A 27,764-nucleotide genomic window follows, 5' to 3' on the forward strand; every position below is an offset into this window, starting at 1 on the left:
CGACAATGGGACAAAGCATTTCTTATCACTTCATTTTTCAGAACCTTCATGGTAAAAGTAAAGGCAAGGATCTTAAGTCTAATGTGACAAAGGGAAACCAGTAGAGCTATTAAGCAATAATTGCTATAAGCAACAATAGACTCACTGGTTGAAACAGTGAGTGAAGAAAATAATTTTGCGAGAGTATTCAAAGTGAGATATAAATGAGGTAAAATTTAACTGGGCAATGTTTGCAAACAACTTAGTGCTTGATGTATTGGCAGGAGCCTTGGCTCTCCTTCCCCCTGTTGGAGTAATAATGTAACTGTAGTATTACAGTTCTTTTAATTGTGGGACATTATAAAGAAAATACTAAAAGTATGTGCAGTTTTTTTCATGTTGTCTTTTCTGGTTTCTTAGAATTCCAGCTCTTATCCTTTCATTGGTTTAGATAACTTCAGAAAGGAAATATAAATGTGATTAGCAGTCTTTAACTAGCATCTGGATAGAGTTTGGTTTATCTTGGTTTGTCTCATTCCCTTTGAAAGGAGAACAAAGCATTCTCGAGCAAGAAACCATCAGTTATTTGACTTGACTTCTTTCCTATACTGGCAATAAAAAACATTTCTCGTATGTTGCCTGACGCGTGCTTTGAAGGTGTATGGCATGGTTTGGACAAGTGTGGAGAAAAGAAGCATTTCTGAAATCAGGAAGATTGACATTAGATGAGAACACCTTGAAGATTACTTCCAGTTATTGAAGATCAAAGCTCAGACTGTGGTGATAGTTACTTTAAATCTTTTTCTTTACTGGGAAATGAAGGTTTGTTCTAAAGTGTTTAAGGAATATTTCCCAATTTCAGACAGCTTAGAGTTTAGAATAGATGCATCATTTCATAGGAAACAATTCAGACTTTGGGAATGTTGGCTGAGGTAACTCAGGAAAATAAGCTTTTAAAAACATGAAAAATTTGCTACATTTCTAAGTTTACATAATAGGAAAAAAAACCAGCTAAAACTTTTTTCCCGCTTAATTCTTTTCGGGGATCTCTAAAGAGTGACTAAGCATACCTGATGTGAACTCTAAGATAGATACCTTAGGTAAGCAAAAGGTGAACTACAAAACTTTTTCCATCTGTCCCAAAGTTAGCTTAGAATTTGTCAATAGCCAGTTCTCCTTGACCTGTCCTGCCAGCCCCCGTCTCCGGTGTCAAGATGCACAGCCTAACAGGTAGCTACTGCTCGGAGAGGCAGCCATGCTGCTTCGCACAACTGGAAGTGGAGCTTGTCTGACTCCACACTGAGCTGTGTCAGGCAGCTGGATGGGCCGAAAACAAAGGGTACAGTTTCACGGTGCAGTTGAACTGAATTACCAGCTCCCAACCAGCAAGAATGGAAAGGGAGGTTTGCTTCCTCCTTAATCTCCATTTTTTCCCTCCCTTGACTTCTAACAACACGTTCTCCCCTTTGTCTGCGATGGAATGAATCTGACTGCAAAGTAAATTAGTTCAGTGTGCTTACCTAGCAGAAGTGTCCAAGGCCAGGCTGGATGGGGCTTTGAGCAACCTGGTCTAGGGGAAGGTGTCCCTGCCCAGGGCAGGGGCATTGGAACTCGATGACCTTTTAAGGTCCCTTCCAACCCAAACCATTCTGTGATTCTGTGTTTGGTGCATTTCTGCTAGGTTTTCTGTCTTTTTAGTGAGTTGAATTGTCTTACTGTGTGGTCAGTACCACCAAAGCTTGGTCAGGGTGAGCAGGACCTTCTTCCCGGGGGTGAGCTATAATTCTGTTCAGACTGCCTTTGAAACTATGCCCTGACTTTATGAATAAGAAAGAGATTTTTGCCAGTTCAGTTCCTTGAACTGACTCCTCAAGGCATTATGTGTATGCCAATGCCAGCACTGGAAGAGATTAAATAATAAAGCAAAAATGGGGAGTGGGTTAGGAATGCCTGTTTCAGCTAGCCATTTCAGCAGTTGAGCTGTGGCATGAAATGCTGTCTGAAAGTTTATTGTTTAAACATTTAAGTTGGTGAGATTTTTTTGCCAGTATACATGCTTTTCAGAACAAAGTAATGTGGTTTATTGGAGGTGATTTAAGCTAAGGCATTTCAGTACAGAGTACCATTGTTACAAATAGTGGATTTGTCAATTAGTGCCCTGGTGTTTAGGGTTCACCAAGTTAAATAAAGCAACAACATACAAAAGAACATACTACTGAATGTTCATGCAACTTGAAATTGCAAGTGTCAAAATATAAAACATCATGTAGTTAATCTGTAAATTCTTGTCAGTAATACTCTTTAATTTCACATTATTAAAAAAAAAGATAGAAAATGTAAGGGAATAATCCTGTAAAATGTATCACTTTTTCATTGTATGTAATTGCAAGTCATACTGCTTACAAAGGATGTGTTCGCAGTGCATGAAGTTGTGCAGTGATGTGAGCCATAGCCTCACTTATGCCATGTCAGGTAAATGAGGGAGGAACCTGATTTTCATTAGCCTTTATTTTAGGCTAAAAGTGTCAAAAGACACTCGTCATTCACAGTTTTGTCTTAAAGTCCATAGAAATTCCAGCTCCTTGGGCCAAAATTAAGATTACACTCTTCACTTTAAGAGCTGTGATAAGTAATCAAGGACCTCAGTGCAACTCCTGACATGACCAAGGTGCTGTTGAGCCAGTTGCTGAGCAGTACTCTTTACTGCATGGTGTTTTAACACAAATGGTAAAGACAAGCTTCAGAATAATGCACTACACTCTGGTGATTCAGCAACCAGTTCCAAAGTAGCACATCCACATGTATGCTTCAAGGGAGATGATGAGATGGAGGATTAATTCAGTGGGGCGTTCCAGGCTATGCTGTCTCTGCTTATACGCACTGTTAAAGTCTGACCAGTGTTTCGGACTGGTTGCCTGCTTCTGAGACTTTGTGTCAGTGTTTTACCTCACTGGCAAGAGCCCGTAGTGGAACTGACCGTTAAGGAGTATTAACTTGCCAGTTACTCTTTTGTACACAAAGGAATTTCACCTGCTGAAGTGAAGCCAGCGTAAGATCCTATCCTCATAATCAGTATAACTTCATAGATCGGGCTTGAGGTACATTGGTCTTAAGAAGTCACTGTGTTAAGAAAAAAAATCACTGGAGGGATATATTGGCATTTATCCATTTTAAACAGTCTTAAGTTTAGTTCTGTTTACAGGCTTGTTTCACTACAGAAGTTTAAAAATGCAATGTTGCAACAGTGTAAATGCACCAGTACATTTTATGCCTATAATAGGACAGTTTCTAACTTAACTCTGAGCTTTTAAACTTAATAATTTGTGAGTCAAAGCAATTAAAGTTTCACAGCTTCTCCATAAATGGGTTTATCAGTATTTATAACTCGAGAACTTTACACCTCTGCTTTATATCCTCAAAAACATGTAATCACAAGCTCAATACCCTCAAAAACTGAACTTGCAATTAAATAGAACAAATAGGTAAGGCTTTACCAGAAGGATGGTGAGAAGGATGGTGCTTCATGCCAAAAAACCCGAGTATATATATATTTTTTATCATTATTATTATTTAGTGATGGCTTTGAATGACAAAACTTTAACACAAAAATGTGAAGGCCTAATACCCCTTTCCTTTTGTTCAAGTGATAGGTTTTCTAAAAAGAATCCAGTAGGATGATTAATGTCACATCAAAAGAGGCCTCAAATTACCAAGTTCTAACGCATGCAAGAAGATGCAGAAAAAATGAGTACATTCTTCCAATGCATCAATTACTGTTGTAAATGCTATTTAAAAAAACTGCTTTCATAGTTCTTTCATAACATAGCAGTGGCCAGTTGGTATTGATATGAATTATATCTCGGAAAGAACCTAGTTATTGTGTTAGTCAAAGGTTTTTTTCATAGTTGTAAAGGTATACTAACAAATTCTGTCACTTCAATTATCCCATTTAAGTCCCAGAAATTGAATTTTTAATATATATATATATACATGTGCACACACACACTTTATGCTATCGCAGTACTTTCATTGTAATATTTTTCTAGGCAATGGATTTCTGCTCTTAGGTTGTAATAACTGCATGTCAGAGGCGGTTTGCTTAATATTTTTATTGATTACCAACATGGTTTTCAGGGCTAATCTTCTAAGTTATCAAGAGCTAGTGTATACTGTATCTCTACCAGCTTCTCTCCAGAAATTTTGCATTGCTACTAGTAATACAGTTGTAGCAAGAAGAATGTTTTTATTTTAGTAGTCTGAGCTAAGGAAACAACATGTTACTAGTCCGTGCAAACTATTAAAAATGTTCTTTCAATTTTACATAACAACTCTTCATTGTGGTCTGACCATAGTAGTTGCAGATTCTTACTCAAGTGAGTATATTCCTTTTCCATTTTATGCGTGCCCCATGTGCTCATGCTCAGATGATTTGTCTCGCTTTGACAGCTGGTTCTGCGTCCATGGGCTGAGTTTCCTTGTGCTTATTCCAGGCAGTGTGAAGAGGCAGGACAGCCTCAACCAATTCTCCAGATTCCTCTTCATCATAAGAGTTCAGTCTTGTTTGCATGCTTGAAGTACTCTGTTCACACAAGTCTAGTTCAAATGAGAAGCAGACGGCTCTTTTAGATACAGTTTCAAAAATTCACTTCTAATGGTTTATGCTTCTCTGAGAGTTAGTTTCCCTATGGCTGGGGCATCATAGTTGAATACATGGGTATTCCTTCACTGCTTTACTGCAAGGTAAAACATGTTAGTTCAAAATGCTTTCAGTTTTTAAGCTAACTTGTTTTACTAAAGTATCTTAGCTGTGAGGGCAGTCACATCTGGTTTCAGAGAACTAACTAGCAGATGCAAAGTAATTCCTTAAAGCACATACCTCTTGATTCTGAAGGTTTTGTTTCCTACCAAGACAACACTGTAGAAGCGTGCCTCTGAGCTGTGGGATGATCTAACTAGCAGCACAGAATGATTGGATGAGCAATTGAAAAGCTCTTGGTTTGGTTTGAGATTTCTGTGTCTCAGCAGGTTTGGGATGTATAGGATTCATGCTTCAAGCTCATAGCTGATGAATTGATGACTATGATCAAGAATTTATGGAGTTTCAAGGTGAGTTTCCCTCTTATTTTTTCAAATTTTATTGTTAACTACTTGTAGGTAAGATAATTTATTTTTATCCAACATCCACTGTCAGGTGTACAGTGAAGCATTCTTAAAAGCTGTCCTTAGGTGGTGGTTGAGACACTCAATGATGGACATTTAAGTGTTTGTTACGCTTTTTTGAGAGATTTTTTTTTTTTTCTGAGAGCTATGCTATTTACAAGTCATTCTCTAAAGATTATAGTTGTTGAGAAAAACCTTTTTGAAGGTGCTTTGAATGGAGAGGTAACATTCTTCAAGTCCAGAAATAGCTGGATTTGGAAGTTCTTGTGAACACGGATTTCTTTCTCTTGGTTCTGAGAATCACATTTCAAAGAAAATCTTTTTGACCAGTAGAATTCTTCTGATTGGGGAAGGATAGGAGCATCACTTGTTTAGGGAATATTAATCTAGTCAGGCTTTCAAAGTTCGATGTAAATTCATTAGGTTTTTATTTAACAATCATCACCTTTAAAGCAATTTGATTCTAAACAGTTTGGCAAAGGATTTTCTTAGCACTGCCCTTTGGGTTTTCTTTAGTTTTGCTTATTTGGGGATCATTCAGACTGTATTGCTACAACTGAGTACATGCTGGAGGTTGTGGCTGAGTAACACTATTCTGTTCCAAATTCCTTCCTACTTTTTTCTCATCTCTAATTTAGGATTCCTGCAAAAATAATACATCATCAAGACAGGGAATCTCTTTTAGATAACCTCTTCCACTGCTCTTAAGAGTAAAATAGAGTATACTTACATTGCTCCTAACAGCAAAAATAAAGGGTGCCTATGGCCAATTCTGGATTTGAGGGAGCTGAGTGTTTTCAATACTTCATTAGCTCTGTTTTATAACACTGAATTAATAATCCTCTGAATTAATAAGGTAAAAATACACGCTCTCTCTCATAGGCATTCATTGTGCTCACGTGAGAGAGATCTTGTTACAGTCAGGTGTTCGCACCAATACAGAATTCTGTCATAACCAGTACAAACTCTCGCTGTGCTATTGGTGAGGATTTGGCAGCATGACAAAGAACACAAAGTCCAACATCTCAAAGATGAGATGCTATTTAGTTTGGTGTTGGGCCTTGAGAAGGTCAGTATCTGTTAACTGGAGGACTGAAATCTACTAAGAGGTTGAAATGTCTGTGCTGAAGAGTGTTTCTACTAGAGAATATGAGGGTTAGCTATAAATAAGCTTATGTGTGTGAAACATTTCTAACTGCACTGCTTTCCTTGCATTGTTTTTAAAAGTAGCTTTGACTATTAAGGTTCTTATAATTGGAAAATAATACCCTTCCTTGAAGTAGGAGGTGAGGCAAGAAGATAGATTCCTGTCAATCTCCTAATTGTACAGAACTTCAGCTTATGGACCAGAAGTCTCTGCTAGGCCACTTCACCATCATAAGTGTTGCCTGTTTTGTCCTGTGGCTGTATGTTGCTTTTTTCATCTTCTGTTTCTTGTTTCTTCATCAGGTTCATCTGTAAGGTCCAAAAATAAGTGAGTGTAAGCTCCAAGGCTCATCTCGCAACAATTTATAGAGCTGTGGGAAAGTATGGGAGACCAGATGGCTTAAGATGATGTGAATTTCTGCTGCTGTGGAAGGGTGTGATCTACAGTTCCCCTCCACCACTGGTACAGCAGCAGCGTTTGCATGGTAATGTAGCAAGTGCAAGTCATTCGTTGGGCTGAGAACTAACACAGACAAAAATAAAACTTTGCTGCTGGCTGTGAAGTCACAGATGTACCAGTGCTGGCACCAGGAGAGAGGCTGGAAACTCAGGCCAAGATACAGGTTAAGGCTAGCCCTTTTGGTGACAGAATGATTTTGGATAAGGTAGTAATGAGTCTGCAACATTAAAAAGACAAGACCTTTTTTCCTTGTTAAGACACTAGACAAAGTACTCGTGAAGGCTTGGAGAAATCAGATCTCTCCATCTTTCATTTACTGAGTTTGGGGCAAAAATATTAACGTATTGATATGTTAATTTAAAGTAATTGTATGACACAGAACATTAAAGAGAATCTTTAATTATAATTTTGCAGTGCCACAGATAATGATAGGTAAGAATTTTTTTAATTCTTCATGTCTGAGTCAATTTCTGTGAAAGTTATTTTCCAGATTTTGCCTCCTGTGCAAGTTCAGTATTTGGCTGTAAGCTTTTGCTAAATGAACAATAAATTAAGCTTTTCTTTTCACTGTGCTGTATTGTTGATTTCCGTGTGCTGCTGAGTTGGTGCAACACAGCTATAGCAGTAATAATTAGTATTCAGTATTCTTGCTGGAACACGCTAATTCTGCAGGCTGAAACACTAGGAGTTTTAGAAAAGCATAAAATAAAATTAAAGTAGCTGTAGGCTCTGTTGGTAAATATGACAAAAATTGAGAAGGTCATAATCATACTTCGTTATGGGAAAGATTATAGACCAGGCTTTTCTGATAGGAAAATGATACTGATGTAGTCTAGTTTCTTTTGGGAAAATAATGTAGCAAATGCTAGAGACAGTGATTGCAGGACGGAAGATGTTACTGCTGTCTCAAAAGGCTGACATAGGGGAACATGTATTCTCCGTAAAATTGGTTTAAACTGCTCAAAATAAGCTTTCACGTGCATAGCTCTTTAAACTGGACACTCAGTGAAGTAAAACTTTTAAAATTAGGTAGTTGTTTAGTGTGTCCTTGAAAATACCTGCACAGTAGACCTATATGGAGGCAGTCAAAAGATTTTGCAAATAAAAGTGCTTTCAAAATGTCGTGGTTTAACCCCAGCCAGCAACTAAGCACCACGCAGCTGCTCACTCACTCCCCCCCCACCCAGTGGGATGGGGGAGAAAAATCGGGGAAAAAAAAGCAAAACCCACGGGTTGAGATAAGAACAGTTTAATAGAACAGAAAAGAAGAAACTAATAATGATAATGATAACACTAATAAAATTACAACAGCAATAATGAAAGGATTGGAATGTACAAATGATGCGCAGTGCAATTGCTCACCACCCGCCGACCGGCACCCCACTAGTCCCCCGAGCGGCGATTCCTTGCCCCCACTTCCCAGTTCCTATACTAGATGGGACGTCCCATGGTCTGGAATACCCTGTTGGCCAGTTTGGGTCACTGCCCTGGCTGTGACCTGTGCCAACTTCTTGTGCCCCTCCAGCTTTCTCGCTGGCTGGGCATGAGAAGCTGAAAAATCCTTGACTTTAGTCTAAACACTACTAGCAACAACTGAAAACATCAGTGTTATCAACATTCTTCACATACTGAACTCAAAACATAGCACCGTACCAGCTACTAGGAAGACAGTTAACTCTATCCCAGCTGAAACTAGGACACAAAATATTCGGAATTTTTTGCAATTGCAAGCAATTGTTGTTTTGATAGCTAAGAAAATAGTGCATTTTTTAGTTGTAGAATATTCCAGGTGGGAAGGGACGTCAGGAAGTCTCTAGTCTCAAACCCCACTCAAAGTGGTATCAGACTAGAATTTCAGCATTTTACTTAGTTTACTGTTAATTTTTTGCAAAATGTCATCATATGCACAATATTTCTGGTACATCAAATTGTCACAAAGCAGTAAGATCTTCCTCTGAAATAACTCTTTGCAAAACGTACATCTCCCTTACCCAAACGTGTGTCTGTCTTACTAAACAGTTCTGTAATTTGCTTTTAAGAGGTTAGGCTTTCCTTTTTAGCTTTTTTTTTTTTTTTTTAATAAAGTAATACTAATTTTTGTCACTGTGTGTGTAAACAATGCAATATTTTGTTGCTAGTAAGTATTTTATTTAAAAGAAGAAAACATCTGATAGAATACATTGGCTGACTTGAAAGTGCTCTTTTGCATAGTGATTGTGCTGCAGCTCGGGGCATGCAGAAGTGGGTTAATAGAATGCTGCTGCAAGGGTGCTGACATTTATTAGATCTTATAAGGCGATAATGCTTTTCAACATAAGCTTCAGTCTCATATATTTTATGCGTATGCCTGTCATCTTTTGTCTTCATTTAACTAAATGCAGCATGCTGGTGGGTGATTAAGAATGGTCTGCAGTGCCCAAATATTTCCATAGTCTTCTCTTCCACACATGGATCAGGGTTTAGTATACCACTATGCACACTTGCAAGGCCTGCAATTCTTGCCCTAGTCAAAACAGATCTCTCTTTCCAATTATAAGAGCAAAATGAGCTTTTTATTTCCATAGTTGATTGGGAAAGTTTAGAGATCACTGGGGTAGGAGATAGTTCCTAGGATTTCTAGCAAAGTTAGAGAGTGAGAACCAACTGGCTATATATACAGCTTTTCTACATATGTAACTGCTGTCATTAGCATTCTAACTTTTTGTATGCTTACACAGCACCATTCCTGCTTAATAAATAAATAAATAAATCTTTTATACTGTGTAAAAAATCCTTTGTACTGACACCATTTATTCTTACATTAATACAGGAATATGTGGTTTGGTATTAAACATCTTTATAACTTTGTCTGGAATGAGGAGGCTGTATAACCTGAGTCCATTGTATATTTGAAACAAAGCAAATTTAGTACATAGACACATCCTTTAGTGTAAGAGTACTGTCTTTGTTCATACAAGAAGTAGGTGTTACAGTGTTTTTAATACAGCTTTTGTCAGGAAAATCAAGTGTTTATGGTGCTTCATAATTTGTATATGTTCCTTTTAAGTACTGCCTAGTGAATATTTGTAAATCGATATGCAAACAAACAAGGGATACATCTGAATGCTTTACACTGCATTAATGTAGTGTTACATCCTACAAAATTCTTCTTATGAAGATTTGGACTTCTTATGCTGTAACTACAGTACTGATAACAAAGCAGCATCTTTTTTTAAACATATATATTTTCTGCCTCCCAAGTAGTGCCTCCTATTAATTAAAAAATTGACCTTCAAGCATTCCTATTAATACTGAAACATCAGTATGAGCTCAGAAGTTAGATTCCCCCCCTTGATTTGCATTAACAAAACTGCCTCTGTTCCAGTTTTTAAGATAGTTATTTATGTCCCTTTTGATGTCATGGTCAGTAATACACTTCTGTTCTCACAGGGAGTTTATTATATTGCTGCTCTTTGGGAAAGCAGAGGAGGAAAAATAGAAAGTCTCTGTGTGAGTTGAGTAAAAAGATATAGAAGTTTACAAATAGAAAACAAATTATTACTTTTATAGTATAATCAAACTTTAAATTCTGCAGGGCTGTCGCTTTCAGACAACAATGAACATACTTTACTTATGTGAACTGTTTTTTCCCCAAGATATTTTTACTTTTGAGGCTATAGATGTTAAGCATCTTCTTTCCTTTCTTTGACAGGAAATTCTGGTGATTAAAGATCATGGCAACCATAGAGGAACTGGCCCATCAAATTATTGAACAGCAAATGGGAGAGGTACATAAATTTTGAGTCCTATTTAAGAGACATTGAATGACTGATATGTAAAAACCAAAATTACAAGAGAAAATAATTTTTAGTACACCCAAAGCTTCCAGAGACTCTCCCATGGAAGACTAGAACTTATGTCCATTTTAAAGTTATGCTGCAAAGTCTTTTTTGCCAAAGTTTGCCCCACAGAAATGAAGCGAAGGAAAATCTAGCAGTGTTTCCAGTAAGTGACTAGCTGTTCAGCTCTGCTTTTTGGGCCTGTAGTGGTCTTCAGAGAGCCATCTGGTAATTGATTTGCTCACTTTCAGAGTTGTCAGTACATAGCTTTTACTTTCCAATTAAGCAATTGCTTCAGTTGTCGTTTTTGTTTTCACTAGTAAAGGTTTGCCATGCTCTTCACTGTAAAATATTTGTTGGTGTTTGGTATAAGTCACAAGGAACATCGAACTTTTGTTTCTGCTAACTTCTGGTTTTAATTTTCTGTAACCTGTGTGCAGAATCTGTGTACTGCAGCCAGAGGACTTCCAGAGATGCACAGATAGTTTGGGAGTGGGGATAAGAGTATATATACTTATCTAGAAGGTTTCATCATAGCGTAATCTATTTAAAATTAGCACCAGTTTAAATTACATAGAAGCAGTAACTTATTTATCTTAAATAAATAGTATTTTTTAACTTGAAATATCCACTCTTGATTTCTTGTCTAGACAGAGACATAATTTTCAAGTAGTTTTAGTTCCTCTCAGTCTTGATTTCAAATAGAAAGGGGGTGGCAGGATGGTTAATTCTATTCTGTACAAAGTCTTATGCTTTTATTGCAGCATCTGAGTGTTGCTAAGTCTATCTCAAAGGACGTAGGTGATTTATGTGATGTGTAGTGTTTTCTTTTTCTCACTTGTCCTCTTTGTAGGTGAGAATGGCGTGTCTAGTGTAGTTTTGTTTTAGTAATATAATTCCTTGTGGAGGTCTAAATAGGGCTGTATTTCCTGGGTTTTCTTGTTTTGTTATTTTTTTTGAAAATACAGGCTAGTCAAAGCTAGCTGGAGTGTACGTTCCAGTCAGAAAAGAGAATGGTGTGATGATGGTTTTTAGCCTCTCTGAAGGTTGTTTCTCAATTTTATAATACGATTCCATGAGACACTGAGCTGACTTAGTATCTCAGTGCCATGGGAGAAGGAAGGTCCTTCTTCTGTTTCTTACCTTATTTAATTTCTACACTAACAGCAAGCTAACCCAGCCAAAACAAGTGGAAGGTTTTCTGCTGGGTTAGTGCGTTGAATAGGGTCTGAGAAGGCTCTAATGAGTACCAGAGCCAGCGTAAAGGAGGTGGCTGGTAGCCAAGGGGAGGCAGGGGAGAAGACGGAGGGATTGGAGGTGTGACACTGCAGAGAGCTGTTGGCTGTTCCTGTTCATGATGAAACTGCAGCCTTACAGTTTTCATAGATATCATTTTGTCAGCAGTGTAGATTAGGATTTGTCCTTTAGCAAAGTTTTACTGAGTCTGAGACTATCACACTTACTTGGCAGCAGTGCGGCTTCAGCATTCCCCAGTCCTCCCTTAGCCACTTCTTCTCATGCTATGCTAGTCTGGCTCATGTAAGCTCTGTCTCTGCATGGTGGACAAAACTGGAAAAAAAAATTATGGGATAGTGGAGGAAGGTCTTCTCCCTCCCAGTTGGGGTCAGTTCCCTTATCTGGTGCAAGGGGCAGCCCAACCTGGCACGTGGTTAGAAGGACTGAAAAGCATCACCCAGGACAGTGCAAGGTGGGACTCCGTAAGCCAAAATTACTGTCAAACTTGCATGCCATGCATGAGTGCACTGCCTGAAAGGTGGACTCAGCAAGTAAAGCAGTCTTACGGGGGCCTTCATGTAGTATCTTACGTTCCTACCTACCTGTGACCTACCCGCTGTAATTGCTTGGTGGTGTTCCTATTCAATGTAAGCATTGAAAACCATAGTTTAAGGTCTATGAAACTTCAGCTGTATTTTTGCTAGCATTTGTAATTCTCTTCAATGTCGAAATAGTTTTAATTGAATTTACAAGAAAAATCTACATAAGTAGAACATGAAAGAAAAAAGACAGGTGTTCCCATTCTGAGGAGAATAGAAAGTGCTCCTGTCTCATTGAAATAATGGTCAAAAGCATTCTGTGACATAGGTTTTGATTTCTTTATAATATTAATTCTTGTTCGTGAAGCATTTTAAAACACAAAATTATCACAAACGATTTTATGATAATGTTCACAAACGTGTTTTTGTTAGTTTAGGGCTTTTTAGCATAAAAGCAAAACTTATTAAAAAGAAGAATTTATAGCCTTGCCTATATGGAGCATTGCACAATGTTTATCTTTTCTCAGATTCTGCCAACTGCTAGGCATCTTTTGCTGAGTGTGGGATAATTCATGTTTCTACATCAAGATCACATTCCTTGATTCATGTAGGGAAGTTGTCTGTCAAGCGCCTGCAGCAATCTTCTTTCTTTAATCTGTGGTTGGGTATGCCAAGTAAATGGTGGTTTGTTTCCACAGTTGTGCCAGGTAACAGTAACAGAGGAAAGCTATGTATTTGAAACAGAGTCTGTCATACACGTACAAAATATAATTTTTAAAAAATATTGTGGTTATTCTTATCAGTATTTTTTTTCACTGCAATAAAAAGAACTGTATTCTGTATAGAAGTAAAACTGTCAACCTGACATTTTATAGGGTTGAAGAGCAGTCTTACTTATACAACATGTAGATCATGACATTTTAAGGGAGCAAACGTAAAACAGTCCTGGAATATGTAGCTTATTTAGTAAAGCAAAGATAAATTCACATAAAACTCCGATTGCCTGTAAATCACTACGTGTTCATGTCATTTGAAAGGCTGATGCAGAATTTTAGTGGTTGAAAGCATCTCTTCCAAACTGTAAATGTTGCTGTATAATGAACACTTCTTTGTCCTTTACTTAAGCAAAGAAGCAGATGAAGTGTTTGAATATGGAAAGTATTCATACTCATGAAAAATCGGGTATTTTTAGAAAGCAGTGTTCGAAAATGGCTTGGGCAGTGGTTTGACAAGCATTTCTTTTGATGGTGCTGGCAGTTTAAGCGATCCCCCCAGCTGCTTAATCCCACTCTCTCATTTGCTCTGATGCGTCTGCTTCTGAGCATTGTGGAGATCTGGATAGAAGGTTTGAGCTATGCTAAGAATAGCCTTTGTTTGTCTGTCTGTTTGCTGGGCTGCTTTTTAACCTGCATCAGTGTCCTATTCCAGATCACTGAATGACTAACCAACCAGTTTCACCTACCAAGCTGAAGGGGTAGGAGCAAGTAGGTTATAAGAGCTGAGACTGGTAGCAAAAGTAATGCCTTTATGGGTAAAATTTCAAAATCAGCTTAGGCTGATGGGAGCTTCTATTTCTGCTGTAAGGGGAAGTCTTACCCACCGCTCCTTCCCCTTCTCATGCTCACCTCCAACTGCGTCTTCTTGCCTCCTTTCTTCTGCTGGTACTAGCATTTACATGGTGGTATGGTTGCAAAATCAGGAAGCTGATCCAGGAGGAATGAAAAAGTTCTCAACCTGTTATGAAACAGTACCTTTACTGCGATATAGATATATATTCTCTATATTAATTCGGGGGGGGGGGGCAGTTGAAGAGGAGCATTTTTATGGTGGTGTAAATACTGGGAATTATTATTAATACAGAATTGCAGGATGTTCCAGAGTTTTTGAACTGCAAAAAGTTCGGGGAGTTACTTGGGAATTTAAGACAAAAATTTCAGTTTGAAGGTATCTGTAAACTCTGTGAAGACAAACTTCCTTTGTACTACAAAAAGTCTGGCCTTTCTGTTCAAGCCTCTACAAATAGCAACTGTACTTCTTAATTTTTACTGACAAAAAATGTAATGAATAATACCTTCCCCCATATACCTATGGCTATAGCATGTGAAGAATTTAAAAAATATTCATAATCATTAAAACACTTCCAGAAATTGTGTCTGAGAGCATTCACACAGAGATTTAAATTTGTTTTAAGATACACTGCCTGCCAACTTCATGCATTTCATTCATTTTCTTGATAGTTCCCCAGGATAGAATTCTATTTTATAGAATTCTGTCTGGTTTTGCTGCTTTAACAGAAAGACAGAACAGAAAAGGCCAATTGCTGTGTTTCTACACCGAAAATTCTTTTGTCACTTTAAGTAAGCCATTAAGGTAAAAGTATTTTAGTGTAAATGTAGCACAGCTATGATGAAAGGTATTGTGTCTCATGAACATCAACAGTTAGAAATATTCAGTCTGATTGACTTACATGGACTTGTCAACAATTAATTGTTTTAGTTAATGTGTTTCTAAATTTCAAATTGGAAGGTATTTCAAAATGGGTTTAAAACAAACAATTTTCTAACTAGAAAAATTAAGCTATTAAATTAGATTACAAGCATTTGCGTTCCTTATGCAGTAAGAGTGTCAGACTTCCCATAGCCTTGTGCAGAGAAATGAGAAGTTGGTGAAACCTTAAGGTTTCATCCGTTAAGATACTGTATCCATCCTTAAGGTAGTATATCCACTGCCAATCCATTACATTTGTTTCTTTTTTCTAGGTTACCCATTCCGAGGGAGCTGTTAGACAAACACTAATGGATGGGACAGCACAACGAATACAGATTGTCCCTGCAGATTCAGGCCTCTCTTTACCACAACGTATACAGGTATGCTTCATCCGATATATTTTAAAAGCAGATATGAACTATTTATTTCTGCAAGTTTTCACATATGGTTCTTTCTTATTTGCGTCATATTATTTGCTTGAATGTAAATATTCAGCCCTGGGTGGCAGAGACCATTTCTATAGAAACAGGAATTCCAATGCTTCCCCCTTTTTTTTTCCTTTTTTTTCTCCTAAGAATTTTAAGATTACAAAAGATTACAACCACTGAACAGAAAAAAACTTTTCCCAATACTGTAATGATACTGCTCCTTAACAGCTGAATAATTTTTAGATTTAGTAATTCAACTGAGTTGTTGGAACATTTCTACATTTTGGAGCAGGGAGGGAGGGAAATACTGCATTGTATTGTCAATACAAATCATGAAAAAGTGCAAGGCAACCTAATGTCTGAGAATGATACTGGTTTTTGGTTGTCCCAACCAATGTGATATGTCCTGGTATGCTAATTCATAGCCTGGCCAGGTAATAATCTCCAATTCAAGTGAGGGTATGAAGTTTTTGGCAATGTAGGTAGTTAAATCAACATATATATGTGTATATAGAGATGACAAGGATTTGGGGAATGGAATTTTATATTTCATCCCTTAAAAGTCAATGCAAGTCCTTGCAAACATTTTATTTTTAAATTCATCCCAGAGAAAAATATCAGCTGCAGAATAAATTTTAAAAATATTCTCAGATATATGTTGTTGCATACAAACCCACTAATTTAAGTGAGCCAGCTGCTAGTATAATCTTGGCTGATTTTTCTTCTGCTGGCTTCACTCTTCAACATTTTCCACTGTTTTTTCCCATTTCGGTGCATTGCATTCAAGCTTTTAACCTTCCAAGACTCTTCACAACCACCCTCCCTTACATGATCTTTTGTTTTGTTTTATCACCCCCTACCTGTGGTCTAGTCCTGGTACCAGTCTCATCTATCCAGTAGATCTTCATTCTTTCAGCTACCTCCACTCCTTTTCTATGCTTTGTGTACAGCTGTACCTTCCATTATCTAATTTATGTTAATCAATAAACAACCATCTCTTTATCCTCTGTTTTCATTGTTAATACCTGTATGCTAGTGAAGTCCCTGTAGCGTGAAGCCATTTAATGTAATTTCAGCGTCAGGGTCTGAATGTGGGACGAGGACATAAACCCTGTGAGCCTTTATTGTTGAACAGCAGGACGGTTCTGTTGGTTCAAAGCCAGTGGCAGACATCTAACCCTTCTGTGTCAGGTTTTTTGTGGGGGGACAACTACTTTTGGTTGGGCACTGTAATTACTGCAAATGATCAACGTAGAAGAATTGTATTTCTAGGGACAGGGACCTTTATATGGTTTTTCATTGTCTCATGTAGCTGGAAGATCACTTGTTTCTAAGCCAGCTACTTTGCCCCTTGTCTTTTTCCACCACACTCATTGATTCTTGCTTCAAAGTGGATGGTGAGTGCTTTGAGGCAGTGGGTTGTCTCTTGATATGTGTGGAACAGCACTCAGTCAAATGGCATCTTTCCTGCAACAGGCATCTACAAACCTGTCACCAAAATCAATAATAATAAACTAGATATGAGATAGAACTTAGTAATGAAAGCTTTTCTCAAAGCAGGATTCATGTGAAGAGTAAAGCAGTTTGTAGGAACGAGTACATCTCAGTGAAGTGTTCAAAATAAATGTTAAATTGATCATTTTGAGTTTATATTTTCAATCAATATTTTTTCCTTTATTTTATTATTGTTAAATGCACATAAATAATTATCTGAAATCTTGAAACACAAAATCCTCAGTAAAATGTTCTTTAAAACATGTTTCATTAGTCATCCTTTTTATGGAATGATAACATTTCTCTAGGATAAAAGTTGAACGTCACATTTGTTGTTAAACAGACATTTCTGTTCAAAACTGGCTCTGTTATAAACAAGTGGATTAGTCGTCTGTGTTTGGACACTGGGTTTTTTTTTCCCCTAAAATAAGAACACAGAATTATTGAGGTATTTCATTTATTGAAATGGTGTTCATATGGAAGTCAAAACTTGTTAGTGGACAAGGCTTAATTAAAAGCAATAAAGGAAAATACTATCCTCCATTATCGTCAGGGTGCTTAAATGAAATACATGGGGGAACTATATTTTTTAAGCAGACAATCCTGAATTAATATATTCCTGTTTTAGAACATTATCCCTTTAGCGATACTAAATTTTAGATTATTAAGAAACATCATGTGTTGTCACTGAGCCCTGATGGATTCCCTTGAGAAGATAAGTGGTTTTCTTTTTCCCTCTGATTATTTCTTTCTCTTATGTCAACATTTAGGTACTACAAGTTGTTATACTTTGGTGAACTGCTCCACTTTTCAGAGTCCCACTGCAACTTAGGTGGACTTTTTGCAGGTATATGGCCATACAAGGTCAGCTGCAGACAGACTGGGCTTAATTGTTTAAACTGCTTTCTCTTATGCTCTGTCAGTTGTCAAATGCTTGACAGCTGCAGAAACCATTTGTGCAGGTTGAATAGCTTTGTATGGGTATTAAGATAAAACTAGACCTACTATATCATGTAGTGAAAACTACCTGGGCATCCTTCTAGAATTGCAGGAAGCCATTTGAAGAATTAGGACACTATTTGTTAAATAGGAGGTGAAGTGAATTGTGTGAAGTAGCAATGGTTCTTCTGCCTACTGTCCTGCCATATTTATCTACAAATACATACCTTTTTTAAATTATAGACCTGGACTACAATAGTAAAAAAGATAATTTAGCATATATATCCAAAAAATCATTTCAACTTCAGTTCAGATTTTCATCTTCACTGTTTGAGACATGCTATTTTTTGAGTTAGTTTTATACTATACTTTGTATAAACCTAACTAGATCAAGTATATTCCTTTTTTGATGTACACATAGTTGCACTTCTAAGTTTTGATAGGGAGATTTTAGATAAGAGTGTCTTTCAAAGAGCAGGTCTAGAAATTCAAGAAACAGCACAATATTCTGTGTTTGGCTTTTGTATGCGTGTGCACCCTGTTGAGGATAACATGCATTGGATTTCTCCTAATCCCAATAAAGTAGATGTGTTTGGAGGGAAAGGGAAGGGACCATCAGCTACTTCGAAAATACCAGAAATGACACAGGAGAAATAAAGTTTGTCAGTGAAGAAAAAGGTAATGGAAGGAGGAGGTTAGGCAAAGAAGGGAATTAAAAGGGCAAGGAAGTTTGCCTTCTAAAGAATATAGAACCAACATAAAGGAATTGAAAGGAGAAATAAGGAACTACTGTAGTCATTTGTGGTCCCGGACAACTGAATGGGAAACCCTGTATTAATCATGTTGATAACTATTGTGAGCTTTTGCATTGTCTTCCCACACTACACCCCAAATCTCATGATAATTTACATTCTTTTCTTATATCTTTAGCATCTGGAATTCTATCATCTTACCTGAACTTCTCTGTTAAATAAGCTTTTAATTGTGTTTTGCAGAGAAAAAAATTGAAATTTGATCCATTAAAATGTTAATAGCAGAAGGCCACCCGAAGGAAACACGTTCCTTTTGTATATTTTGAAACTCATAATTTCTGAATATTTGAAAGTGGCAATATTGATTTATAACTGCTGAAATTAGATACTCAATTATTTTTATCTCTATCTTTTTAAAACATAAGCTATACACAGGTTTTTGAAACGAATTTAAGTATATTGAACATTTAGAGAAAGTAGTAAGCTAGTTGTGAAGGTGCAATAGCAAATTTGATAGACTTGAGTGAAATTATGCCTCATTCAGTTTCTTTGTGCCCCTGTTTTCCACCTAGAAAATATAGTTAATATTGCTGCCCTAATTACATGAAACTAGTTATGATAAGTGTTAGACCATAAAATAAATAATTTCATCAGTAATAAGGACCATATAAATGTTAGGGATGGATAGATGGACATAAATGTTTGGTTATAGGTACAAAAAAAAATTAATAGGAGCTATTTTATTGATCTGTAATTCAAAAAATAGTTTGCAGGAAACAGTCCTTGTAGGATGATTCTCCTTATTCTCCAGAATAAACGAGGCAGTCTTCCATATAGGCCTTTTGATGGAGAAAAGCAACAAGTGACTAAAAGTGAGACTTATAGTTGAAGATTTATGGAATCTTGATTACTTTCTCTGAGGATTATAATCTTCTGACAAAGATGGCAAAAAAATGGAGTTTAGTGGAGGATTATTTAATAAAGTGCTGCTGTATTTGTGCTTGAAAATAGGGATAAAATGGAAAAAACAGTCTGTAGGTCTGTTCTTGATAATGAAATGAAACATGAAAATAAGTTTTTCCTTTAAAAAAAAAAAAAGAAAAAATGGCAGGGAGAGAGATTCTGGTTTACTTTATTTAGGAATATCTATGTTAAAAAAAAAGCCCCCCCCAAAATGAAGCCTAAAATGTATATACAGGTGCAACAAGATTATTGCTTTTCTTGCTGTTTGATGCTTACTTTTTTCACTTGGAAGTCTACATTTGTGTTTTTAAGAAGTTTTTTGTTAAGCAGCCAAACCTGGGAGGTGCTAAGCACTTCACGTGGTATGCAGTGAATTCAAGAGTTAAGATTTCTCATAACCTGATGGGTCCTAGGGCTGAGCTACAGACATACCTCAGATTCTGGATGCTAGAATTGTCAAGGGTTTCAGTAGTGTTGTAAAAGCATGGGCCAATTGTAAAACTTGAGTATGAACTCAGGTTTTGACGTCAAACACCCTTGATTGAAACGTGTTTAAAATACAATGAAAATCCAAGGTTTCGCCTGAGTTTACTTCACTCTTGTGTGACAGAGGGGAAGATGATCCTGCTTCACAAATGTCAAAAGCAGAATTCCCGTTTTCTTCAAGTGCCCGGATTGGGCCCCAAAGGTGAACTTAAATTACCATAACAATTTGAGATAAATGTATTATTAGATTGTCACAGATCAGCAGACGGGCCAGAAGATTCAGATTGTTACAGCACTTGATCAGAGCTCAGCAGGCAAGCAGTTCATCTTAACAAATCATGATGGCTCTACCCCAAGCAAGGTGATCCTTGCCAGACAAGATTCCACTCCAGGAAAAGTTATCCTAGCAACTCCAGATGCTGCAGGTGTCAACCAACTGTTTTTTGCATCCCCTGATATATCTGCACAACACATCCAGGTAGATAATCCACTTTATTTCATAATTTTGGTTCAAATGGGATAAGGAGAGATGTTTTATTTCCAAATATGTCTGTCTGGGTTCTCCTTTTTTGAGGTTTTTTTAAAATGGTATACTTTTCCTTGTACTAGGACATAGCATGGATACTTAGAAATTATGAAGAAAACTTTTTTTTTTTTTTAAATTTATTGCATTTAAAATTTATACCCTGGCTCATGACATTAGAAAGAATACTGTTATTTTTATTGTCATTTCCAGCTCTTGCCATACTAACAGTCCTTCTTTATTTCTGCTTCATTGACTCTCCATCTGTTTTCATGTATTGTTGAAAAACATACTCTTTTCTCCATTGTCTTATCACTTAACATTTCCTTCTGCTTGTTTTCCTTTTTGTACGCTGTTGTAACTACTGTTCAGCTGTGTGGATTGTACTCCAAGGTAGTTTCTCAGAGAGACTATTCAGCAGGGAAGTAAATTACTCAGTGGGGGTGGGAAAATAACACTAAAGATTTTGGGTTTACTAATCTGAGATTGTAACTAGTCAGGGTTGTAACTCCCTAAACTGGCCCCCTTAGTCCTCATGCTCTAACTTCCAAGCTTTCTGCCCCATATCCTCACCTGGCAAGGATGGGATGGCACTGATGTGATGAACATGAAGAAGATGCGCAGAAGACTTGCAAGATCTGAGCTCCTTCAGCATGAAGTAGGGGATTACTGCACTCCAGCTAAAGCATAGTTATTGCATATTGTTTAACCATGTACGTTTATGCTGCTGTTAAAATACACCAATGTGGCAGGCCAGGCAGCATTAGGATAGCTACAGTCCCTTTAGTCCAGTATCTTACACTTAAGTGATGGCCAGAAACAGTTGCTTAAGGAAAATTATTAAAAACTGGACAAGCAAATAATGATCATTCTGAGCATATCCTTTCAATTCCATTAGCTGATGATTTAGAGCAACCCCCTGATTTGCAGATTGCAGTGAGACCATCATATTTGATGGCAGCCACTAAAGTTTAACAACCTTTTTTGTTATTTATATAGACCATATATGCTTTGGTCTGTATAATCCTATAGCATAATTGTATGTTGTGCAAAGAATACTTCAGTTCATTTGATCTTCTGAGAGAAGTATTTAATTAAGTGCCTCTTGCACTATAAGAAACAGCTATAAAGGATCCTATTGTTTTTATAAATCACTATTATATCCTCTTTCAAGTAATCTCTTTTCAACTGAAGACCTCTGATCTTTTTAGTTTGTGGTCTTCTGGGAGCCAGTCCACTACTCTGATTCGCTACCCACATGTTGTGTAAGCTTGAAACATCTTTCTATTATATATTACATACTTTTTTTTGAAACTCACAGATCTTTGCAAATGGACATCAAAGGTCCTTGCTCCAAAGATTTTGATTGCTATGAATAGGAGAATGGTAGCAAAAGCCAATCCTATTGAGAGGCATTTAAGCATGTTTATACACTTTGTATTTTAGGTAAACCTCAACAAAAGTATAAACCAGTGGGATATGATTTGAAGTAATCCATATTAAAAAAATTATTTCCCAAGGCAACTTAAGAGATGAGAAGTGTGCCACATTGGTTTAAAAGGCAAAATTCAGGAATGGAGGAAGTTTGGACAAAAAAATTGAAAGCTCTAGTTCTGATTGTACAGTTTGGGCAAAATAGGTTAGTTTGAGAGGCAACAGAGTATTCTGTCACTTTAGTTAGATTGTTCTATTGTCAGCTAATATGTATGGGTAGAGATTTCTTTTTTCCACTTAAAGTTCGTGAAATACAGAGTACCATTTTGTTGTTCAACTGCATCCTCCTTGGGATCTTTCATATTTTCTCCCCTAAGTGATCTTTTCATCTGCAATTTCACCCTTTTTGTTGTTCTTCTGTAGCCTTCAATTGAAATGCCCATTCATTTGCTCTGCAAAAAACCTCTGTATTGCATCTTATCTTTACATTGACTCATTTGGCAAGGCCCTTTTTCCCATCATCTATTTTACCTTCAGTGGCTCTTCTTCATCTTAATAACCGATTTTTATTCTTCATGTTCAAGGTCAGTTGATGAGTTCTCTGAGTCTGGGATTTTTATCTCCTCATGGGCCCAATTCTGTAGTCCTTCCTTATGTGGAACTTCCCATTTCAGTGCAGGTTTCATTTATGGAAGGACTTAGAATTTGTTTATATATATTTTATATAGTGTCATGAAAATACATAATGTTAATAATGGAAATTAGGAAGGAATGAAAGGTTAATATTCTTTTAACTCATCAATATTATTTTTCTTAAAAAGGTGTTATATTAAAACAAAACTTAATAGATGAATCTCTGAGACAGTATTGTTAACAAAAGCTAACTAGAAAGAAGTATGCTTGTTAAACATTCCCACATATATATTGCCTACACTCTCTTCCAAACTTTCTAAAAAAAGTGATTTCTTAGTTTTCTCTATAAAAGACAGGGTATTTTCTCTTTTGGTAAGTTGTCTTTCTTTTTATCAGAGGTCCTGTTTTGAATATGCAAAGCAAGAATGAGAGTCTGACTTCCCAGTAAGACACAGGAGAAGTTAGAAACTCTTAAAACTTTGAAACTATAATCTGTTTTTAATGTGAAGAATAATTTTTTCTTTTCTGCTTTACATAATTGTCAAGATGATGTTTGGTTGTTACTCATGATATGTGTGTTCCTTTTTTAACTTGAATTTTTGCGGTGCTTTATTTATGTCAGTGGGATGGAGTTTTCAAAGATCAAATGGAAGGCTATAGTGCCTACCCTGTAGTGCTGGGGTTCTAATCGTGTGCTGAAATAAGCTTTACAGGTACCAGAGATAAATGAATGAGACAAGACAAGAATACTGTAATAATGTCAAACTGTTACTGAAAGCCAAACTATATACCACTTGATAGTTAATGGTAGTGTCCAGAGTACGTTTTCTGTTGGTGCACCATTTATGTGTCTTATAAAAAAAGGGGTTAATAAACCTGAATGTAGACATAGTAGCCTTCACAAGGGATTTTTTTGTTCAGTCTGTTTAATGCTTCAGACTCTCTTGTACTATGAATAAGTCATTAGGCTATAAATACAAAATTGAACAAAAGGTAAGAATATGCAGATGCTAAATGTTTTTCAAAATGTCAGTCCATTTTGCAGTATTAGTATTTAGATAAATGGAATCTTGAATTCTTTTCAGAAGTATTGCAAGTAAAATTTTGTTCCATCCTGAAAAGAAACACAGTAGCATGGCAGGTAGCTCCTTTGTGTCTATGAAGACTGTAAAATGTAGGCAAGAAAACCTTATACTTTGTAGATTTGGTTCCCTGTCTTAGAGAAAAACCACAAGCATGAGATATATTTTAATCTTTCTTCATGTTAAGAAAAAGAAAAATGAAATTCTTTCACACTTTTTTCCAGATTTTAACAGACAACTCCCCCAATGAACAGGGCCTAAACAAAGTGTTTGATCTGTGTGTTGTGTGTGGAGACAAGGCATCAGGTATTTACTTTTTTCTTTCTGTTTTTTTTTTTTTTAAGGTCGTGCAGTTTTATAAAAGCAGTTTAAAATTCTTCTGAAGCTATATAACAGTTTGCATGCATATACATGTATATATCTCTCTATACATGCACAAACAGAAAGGATACACTACTCTTTCAGTGGAGAATTACACAAAATGGTACTCTGCTGTCCATGGGTGGGATTTATTGTTGTTTTACATCATAAATTTAATGTTTTCTACCAGATAATTTTTGCCTTTTTTTCTTAGGCTGATGCATTTTATTTTCTATTATAAAAATTTGGCTGATGAAATTACTTAAGCAGCAATGTTGAGAGTTTTTTCTTCCTTAAAATAAGGTCATGTGGTGAACTTTGTTATTGTTGACAGGTTCTCTTAAAACATATGAGAAACCTGTTCATTATTTTAAATATGAAGCCAATAGGCAAGGAAGACTTTGCAAGTATATGAAAAAGATGCTAATATGAGATCTATGCAGGACAGTTAGTTATTTGAAGAACCATTATTAAAATCGTAAAGAAGCATTATAATTCCAGTAAAAAATAAGCTTAAGAATGGTATATTCATGTATTGCCAAAGTAGAGTGCTAAGGTAAGAAAAGCAAAATGTTTCATGCACTAAATTTTGTGTAATAATACTAAGAGACTGGAAAGAAATATAGTGGGAGCAGTGCACCGGAGAACTCCATCTCCCACATTCCCTTTGCATGTGCACCTGCCATCAGGTGTTCCAGATCTGTCAGAGTTGGAATTACTGAGATGATGTCTTTTCTTTTTTATTTAAAAAAATAAAAAGAGGGAGAGAACTACAAGGGCTGTTCCTCAGCATGGTTTAGCTGAAAGCTCCTTTTTCTTTGCACTTTCTTTGTTACAGAAGATAATGGGCTGTAAGAGAGATGAGACATTTAACTTTGCTCTACTTACTTAGCTAAAATTAGTCTAAGTAGGGAAATGGTCGCTCCATTAGAAATGTCTTATGGTTTGTCAGTGAAGTCTGTATGATGGGCCTCCAGTAATACGAAAATATGACAGCTGCAGTTAAATGCTCCTTTTGGGAAGCGGTGGGAATAAAGTGTATAAAAATGGGGAGCCACTGAGAATAAGTAGTTAATGATAGAATATCATCATGAGGAGTAGTAGAATGGGGAAGAAACTTCCTAGAAATAAAACCAATTAAAACTTTTCTACCGTGGCAAAGTTTAGCATTAAAAATACAGTTTCTAGAGCTCTAAATACATGTTAGACTTCACCCATCTCAAAGGAAATTTCTGCCAAACTTAAGGCAAATATCTGGTTGGTCTGCTCCAGCTGCAAGACTCCTCTGGCTCCCTGCTGGAGGGCTGGAGTATTCCTTGGGAGGCTGGAGATCCCAGGAGCTATTCCTCCTGTCCTGACCCAGGGCTATCAAGCAGTGGTGGTGAATTTGGGGAGAGTGCTGTGTTTCCCTGAGCAGCTGCAGGTTTTGGGGAGCCTCCTGTGTGACAAGCGGTGTCGCGCAAACTGCTTTGCAGACACCTCCAAGCTGGAGTCTAAGAATCTACGTCAAAGAGCAGATGAAGAAGCAGCCCCGGTGCTTTGCAGGTTGCATATTAAGTATTCACAATCCATCTGCTGTTAAAATTATTCCCTTAGTAATATTCTTTTAATATATGTGATGCTTTATAAATTTCACATTTTAATAGTGTGGTAATACGATTGTGATAAAGGAATCAAGAAAACCTATCAGAATTTCTAGAAACTTCAAGCTGGTGAGGTTGATGTATCCAAAAAAAAGTTTGTGAGGAAAGAATCTAAAAATATATTTTCCCTTAAATTAGTTCGTATTTGAGATTTATTTCTGTAATGTGCCCTACTTAGTTCAAAGAGCAGCCTAAGTGTCTCTGCAGTATGTATTTTGAGTGTTTGTCAATGATCTTTGGGTTTAGAATTTTTTTTTTCTTCAGGATCATAGAATTTAAATTGTTGGAATTGCCAAGCATGCCTTAATCAAAACCAGTACTTTTTAGTAATATTTGTATTTTGTGCTATAGCAGAATCAAAACAATATGCTTCTGAAAAATGATTTTTTAAACTTGACTTTTTTATGCAGTATATCCTAGAAATTTTTATATGTTAGTATTATATATTAGAAAATTCACAGAAGAACTGATTTTTTTTAAAAAATTAGTTAACTATTTTAGATTATTCTTTCACTGAAGTTTTACTGAAAGAACTAAAGATGTACTGTTACTCTGTTAGGAAAGTGAAAGGTGAAAGTAAATCTTTGAAGTGATTACTTACTGCTGTCAAATGCCATGTTTGCGCTTTCCATGCTTCCATTAGGTTTAATGCATACAATTTCGATAGCTGAATTTGTAATGAGCAATAACAGGGCTTGACTGTAGGGACATTTTAAAAAAATTGCTAAAGAATGTATAAATTAAAAGAGTTTCTTCTGTGTTCTTGCTAACCTGTTTTCTTAGCTTTTTTTAACACTGCTGTCAACAGATTCATCAAGAATTTAATAAGCAACTTGCCTATTTGTAAAGCGTGTCCTGTTTAAGTACTTTGAACTAGAAAAATGGTTCACTTGCTTTTTAATGTTGTTTTATAGCCACAATATATTTTAAGATCTGTACCTATTGGTAAAAAAAGTGTTCTTTTTATGGGTAAAATAGCAAATGCTTTGTTTTTAATAAATATAAACTCTAAAAAAATAATATTAGAGTGTAAAATCAATGTCATGATTTATGTTGTTCTGTAACTAGGGCGTCACTATGGAGCAGTAACTTGTGAGGGATGCAAAGGATTCTTTAAAAGGAGTATACGGAAGAATTTAGTTTATTCGTGCCGAGGAACAAAAGACTGTGTCATTAACAAACACCACCGGAATCGATGTCAGTACTGTAGACTGCAGAGATGCATCGCGTTTGGGATGAAACAAGATTGTAAGTCTGAATAAGTGTAAATTATTTTAGCTGGCAGCTATGTTAAAGTTTGTGCTACAAAAGATATGCTTTGTATTAATACAAATTGTTATCTTGATTTTATATGTTTAAATCATTGTGTCTTTTTTCTTTAAAGAACTGTACAAGTTTGGTGTATCAGAAGTCTGAAATGTTTTCAAGCATGCATACCGCTTGACAAACTTCATAAGCACATTGTATGTGGTTGAAGTGAATGAATTGTTATTCCTGGGTGGCAAATGTCAAGCATGTCTCCATCTTTGGTTTTTAGACATGCAGTTCAATTTTTCTATGCATAAATTAAGGTACTGAATTTTTTGAACCCTACCTTCTTGTCACTTTTTCCACAACTGAGATTACTGGCAATTGCTATTCACTTTCGGCAAAGCAGAGACAGTTATTCACAAGGCTGAGACCCATAGCCATCTAGAGTTCACTTTTTACCGATTCCTGCAAATTTCAAGTTCCTTTTTAGATTTCCATACGTTGGATGTAGTGATACTGCAATACCGCAGCAGTATTAGAATACTAAATATGCAGAAAATCAAGCAATACATGAATTCTTCAGCCCTGATACTGCCACGCTGTTGCTTTATGCACAGTATTAGTCTTATGCTCTGCTCTCTGCCATCCAGCTCAATTTTGCTGACCTTCTTGAACCTCTGTGGACGTTCCCCTCCGTACAGCCCTGCTTCTATCAGCGAAACCAGTAACACTGTTGCAGCACAAAAGAAATTAATTCAGAAAGGGAGGAAAAGCTGGGGTGGTGAAAGTGGATCTTCACCCCTTTACCCTCTAGTTCAGCTGGCAGTACTTTGCGCCTGCACAGAAGACCTCTCAAGCAGAACAAAATCCCTGGGCTTGGGGGTCAGAAGGCAGGAAAATGATCTCTGGGTCATGGGGAAATACTGAGCGGAGGAAGGGATTGTTTTGGGA

General features: G+C 36.6%; 1 protein-coding gene across 13 annotated transcripts in view; it reads left to right on the forward strand.

Moving 5' to 3' along the window:
- Positions 1 to 27,764, forward strand: part of NR2C1 (nuclear receptor subfamily 2 group C member 1) — a 56,223-nt gene that overhangs the window by 9,207 nt on the left and 19,252 nt on the right. For 2 of the 13 annotated variants that reach the window (XM_041120601.1, XM_041120600.1), the window contains 5 exons: positions 5,005 to 5,085; positions 15,098 to 15,205; positions 20,135 to 20,365; positions 23,784 to 23,865; positions 26,631 to 26,810. In XM_041120601.1, the coding sequence (XP_040976535.1) occupies positions 5,053 to 5,085; positions 15,098 to 15,205; positions 20,135 to 20,365; positions 23,784 to 23,865; positions 26,631 to 26,810 (634 nt within the window). In that variant the 5' untranslated portion in view covers positions 5,005 to 5,052. Of the gene's footprint in view, positions 1 to 1,050; positions 1,080 to 5,004; positions 5,086 to 6,588; positions 6,771 to 10,436; positions 10,513 to 14,594; positions 14,709 to 15,097; positions 15,206 to 20,134; positions 20,366 to 23,783; positions 23,866 to 26,630; positions 26,811 to 27,764 lie in introns of those variants that run through there. The other 11 variants (XM_041120597.1, XM_030002704.2, XM_030002705.2 and 8 more) reach the window with 11 other exon arrangements.

This window comes from Aquila chrysaetos, chromosome 26 (genome assembly GCF_900496995.4).
Source record: "Aquila chrysaetos chrysaetos chromosome 26, bAquChr1.4, whole genome shotgun sequence".
In the NCBI taxonomy this organism is placed as follows: Eukaryota; Metazoa; Chordata; class Aves; order Accipitriformes; family Accipitridae; genus Aquila; species Aquila chrysaetos.